At 51.7% G+C, this 4,669-nt stretch overlaps 1 protein-coding gene across 1 annotated transcript; it reads right to left on the minus strand.

Moving 5' to 3' along the window:
- Nucleotides 1-361: 361 nt before the first annotated feature.
- On the minus strand, nt 362-2,117 carry LOC122234073 (von Willebrand factor-like). The gene is made up of 2 exons (XM_042969111.1): nt 1,782-2,117; nt 362-538 (listed from the first exon to the last, which is right to left on the minus strand). Exons 1-2 carry the CDS (start codon nt 2,016-2,018, stop codon nt 530-532), a joined length of 246 nt encoding a protein of 81 aa, XP_042825045.1. The 5' UTR covers nt 2,019-2,117; the 3' UTR covers nt 362-529.
- Nucleotides 2,118-4,669: the final 2,552 nt, after the last annotated feature.

Here is a 4,669-nt window from a genome sequence, read left to right on the forward strand (position 1 = left end):
TTGGAGTTGGGGATTTGGAATTCCTGGATTGGGTTTAGGGGGTGCCCGGGACTGGGGCTAGAGTTGGGTCTAAAGTTCAGTTAACACATATAACTTAGAATAGTGCCTGGAACACAGTAGGTATTCAGTAAGTGATTGTTGAATGAATGAGTGAGTGAATGAATGAATGAATAAATGGGATTCTTGGGTCAGGACTGGAGTTTCAAGATCCCAGAATCAGGACTGAAAGCTCTGGAGTACTGGGGCTCACAATGAAGGTTCCAGAATTCTTGAGTCAAGGCTAGGAGTTTTTGTTCCAAGACAATCCAGGCCAGGAGTATTTGTCTTAAACACTTAGGTTGAACTATATGAAATTGCCACATTTGTAGGAAAAAACACCAAATATTGGCAGCTTCGTGTCCAATTTTAATAACTACATGTGCAGGACAGTGACGTGTGGTAGTTAAGTGTCCTTTGACTTCGGAGCCATGTCGTCTGGGCTCAAATCTTGGCGCCTGGTTTGTTTAACTGTCTCACTTTGGCAATTTGTTTAACTTCTCTGTAAAATGAGAGAAATAATAATATGCATTGGAAAGAATTGTTGTAAGGATCAAGTAAGGATTTGTAATTGTGCCTGGCACGTGTTGGGGTAGGCCGTGTTCCTTGGGGCAGTAGAGAGGTCTTAGGTTCTGGGATTAAGGTCCCTTGGGGCCACCCATAAAGCCGTAACCAGGGCTAGGCCCCTGGTCCCAAGAAAAGCGTAAAACCTGGTCCTCACTCACTCAGGGGCCAGGCAAATAACTAAATGAGTAAAGTGGAGAGGATGGGATGTGCTGGGGACTGTGACAAACTAGAGAGAAAGTATGTGCCCCTCGCTAGAGAGGGAAGTCCCAAACATACGTGGCCATGAGAATAGGTGACTAGTTGCCAGGGCTTCTAGTTTCTCAAGAGATACCATAAGTCCAGCCTTCTCTATTTAAAAATGGTAATTCAGTAAGAAATTTAAAATATGGCCAAGGCAAACTGCAGAGAGAAGGTTACTGACAGCCCCTGGGTTCTGTCCTCTGTGGCCGGTGCTCACCCCCACAGCCCCACAGCTCCTCTCCCAGTGCCCCTATCTTTATTTGTCTTTCCTACCTTGATGAGAAAATTTGTCATGTTGAAGTGGTGTCAGAGTCATTGGGAACTTGGAATTACATTTCACAAATGAGTAGTTGAGGTCATGTATTTTTTTGATGATTTACAGAGACAGCATAAGAGACCCTGGAGCCCAAAATGCCAAGGTTTAAATACTAACTCTCGTATTTATAAGCTGTGTGACCTTGGGCCAATGGCCTCACCTCTCTGGGGCAGTTTCTCCATCTGGAAAATGGTAATGCCTATTGTATCTACCTTAAAAGGACTCTTGTGCATTATGTGTTATTTCATTGGCACCTAGCGCGCGTGCCTCCCGAGTGGCCTTTCCAACAGCACCAAAACTTCTTTTCCTGGGGAAATTATGGAGGCCTGGGAAAGGGGTTTCTGGACTGATGGTTTGCTCCTAAAGTGTTAAGGCTTGAGTTCTAATTTGGGGGTTAGTTTTGGGGGGGTTTAAGTTAGGTGGCTGGGTCAGAGATCACGGGGCAAGAGGGAGGAGGTGCAAGATACTGTATTTAAGGTCCAATGTCACAGGACAAAAACTCAAGGTATGACCCTAGGGTCAGGTTAGGGGGATCTTGGGATCAGGTTTGGGAGTCTTGAGATGAGGACTCTGGGTCAGAGGACATAAGGTGAATGTGTGGGCAGGGCTGGGATTTTCTCACCAGGACACGACCGGGTTCCTTGGGGTCCAGCCTCAGATGGAATCCAGACACGTGTACTTCGAGGCTATTCGGGACGCCATCAGGACTGGTGCCCAGGAGCACACGGAAGTCAGCGAGCTCCTGTGGCGCTGAAGAACTGAGGCCGCTCAGCAGGTACACGCAAGAGCCAGGGAAGCGAAAATGGCGCCCATCAAAGGTGATGTAGTGGCCTCTGCCAGCCACCACGCATGTGGCCATGCTCGAGGGCACACACGTGCGCAGGTTGTGTGACAGAACGCAGCGCTCATGTGGCCTGCACCCCGTCTCAGTGCAGATCACGCTCCCTCCTAAGGCTGGGCAGAGGCAGTGGCGGCGAGTACAGCCCACACCCTCCCATAAAGCCTCGCCTGGGGCCAGCAGACGTCCCTGGTGCACGCATCCACAGCCACCAGGCCCTGGGCGCCGGAGGACACAGGCTGGGCCGCTGCGAACATAGCCAGCATTGCAGGTGCACGTCTCCCCGCAGGGCAGTGGGCAGGACGCCCCCAAGGGCCCCAAGCATGTCTCTGGGCAGGAGGAGCCACATAACTCATAATGGCTGTTTTGGGGGCACTCGATAGCTGGGGAGAGAAGGGGAGAAAGATGGAGGGGGAAGGAGTGTTTACATCAGGACCTCCCAGTCTGGTTCCAGAGACCTAAGTATTTAGCCATCCCTAGAATGGAGATGTTCCTGCCTTCATTTTCCAAGAGTCGTGCCCAGGATCCTGGGGGTCCTCATCCCCTAGAATGGAGGCTTTCCAGCAATCTCCATCTCACAGAGTAAAGAAGTTTCTATCATCAGAAACCAGAAGTCCTCTTTCAGAACCTTAAAAGTCTGGCCCTGGGACACAGAGCTCTCACCCCAGACCCTGGAGTCCTCCTTACCTAGAGGACCTTTCCATACACCAAATCCAGGAATCTTGCCTTTTAGAATTAACTAATTCTGGATCCCAGGGCCTGGAAGCCTTCACCCTCAGGACCCAAAGAATCCTGACCCCAAGACCTAGGGGTTCCAGCCCCCAGAAACAAGAAATCCCACCACTGGGTGGAGGAGTCTCCATCCCCAGACCCAAGGAACCCTGCCTCCTGAGCCCCTGCAGTCCCATCCCAGGGACCCTGCAGCCTTGTCCTAGGAATCAACTCCAGCCAGCAGCAGGGAGTGCCACCCCTAAGTCCCAGAATCCCCTTCCCTAGTAGCCCATAGCCTTTTGCATCTAAGGGTCACTCACGGCAGCCAGTCTGGGATCTCCAGGAGTTGATGCTGACACCTAGGCGCTGACACGCATGTGCATAGACCTGGAGCATCAAGCAAAGAGGAGGTCGGTTGTTGGAGAAGGGGCAGATCCAAGCACTGCAGCTGATCTCGAAGGGTGCAGGCCTCAGCACATGGTGGCAATGGCTAAAGGGCCCGTTCAGAGCTGTCAGGATGGCACAGGGCCCCGGGGTCTTCGGTGGGGACGACGGCTTGGTGCAGGGAGCAGCCCAGAGGGAGTGGCACGGGTCATCAGGCGGCTGCAGGGTCCAAGTGCGCAAGAAGGCGCGCAGGTCTGGACCGCCCACATCATCGATTGGGTCACTGTTGAAGTTGCCGCACAAGCCCACCACGTGTGCACGGTAGCCGTCGGTTACTTGCAGAGACAGGGCGTGCTGCCAGTCGTACACTAGGCGCAGTGCGGGTGGCTCTTGCTCCAGACCTGCCTCTGCCCATAGTTCTGAGCTACGGAAATACAACCGCAGCCTCCCGTGGAGCAGCGTCACTGGCAGCCTAAGCCGCTGCTGGTTCACCTGCAGGGGTGACCCAAGAGCAGGAATCACCAGAGAAAGGGTACATTCCTAAGCATTTAAGGTGGGGTGAGGGATGAAAGCTGAGGGGGTTGGATGTTGGGATACCGAGGGAGTGGGGGTCTGGGAGCTGTAAGGAGGAAATGAGTTAACGTATGAAAAGAACTTGGAACGGAGTCCACCTCATGGTTAAGTGTCATAGAGGAGGATTTGCTATGTTTGATGTCCCCTAATCCTGGCATCTGGAACCTCCAAATTCTGTGAGCTTTGGACTTTTCCTGGGACCACATGCAGCCACTGGCATGTCTGCAATTTCTCCTCAGGGAACGTTTGGAGGCGTTGTTCTTAGGCTTTGTTCTGGCTGGAATGTCACTCGATGCACTAACCAGGAGCCTTGTTTCCAATACCCAGATGTGACCTCGTGCAAAACTCAGAAGTCTTCCTTTCAGGAATCTTGATAAGTAATTCCACTTCAGTTAATAGGAGAGCCTTCATCCAGGACCCCAGTGTCTTTCCCCCAATTACCAAGAGCCTTCACCGAGAGCTTCCAGGTCATGTGGATTGGACTTCCATTTTTTGTGTCAGTTCACCAAGAAGGTTACCAACTCACCTTTTACTCTCATTCACTGCCTCCACCCTGGTCCAACCATCATCTCCTACCTGGACAATTTCAGCAACCTCCTCACTGGTCTCAGTGCATCCTGAACAAGCCCCATAGTCTGGTCTCCACAGGGAAGCCACAGGGATCCTGTTAACACCCAAGTGGTATTTCATCCCTCCTCTGCACACAACCTTCCCTTGGCTTCCACCTTACACAGAATAAAAGACAAAGTTGTTGCAATCTGCCCCCCATGGTCTCTCGCTCTCCTCTGTACCACAATCCCTCCCTCTGCTTCAGCCTGGACTTCTTGCTGTTCCTCTAACGTGCCTGTCAGATTCTCACCTTAGGCATTTGCTGTTCCCTCTGCCTAGAATTCTCTCAGATACACACATGGCTCTCTCCCTCACCTCTTTTAAGACTTGGCTCAAGTTTCATCTTCTCAGGGAGGCCCTCCTACTTAAGACTATACTCTCAGACATCCTGATGC

Source organism: Panthera tigris, chromosome E2 (genome assembly GCF_018350195.1).
Source record: "Panthera tigris isolate Pti1 chromosome E2, P.tigris_Pti1_mat1.1, whole genome shotgun sequence".
Lineage (NCBI taxonomy): Eukaryota > Metazoa > Chordata > Mammalia > Carnivora > Felidae > Panthera > Panthera tigris.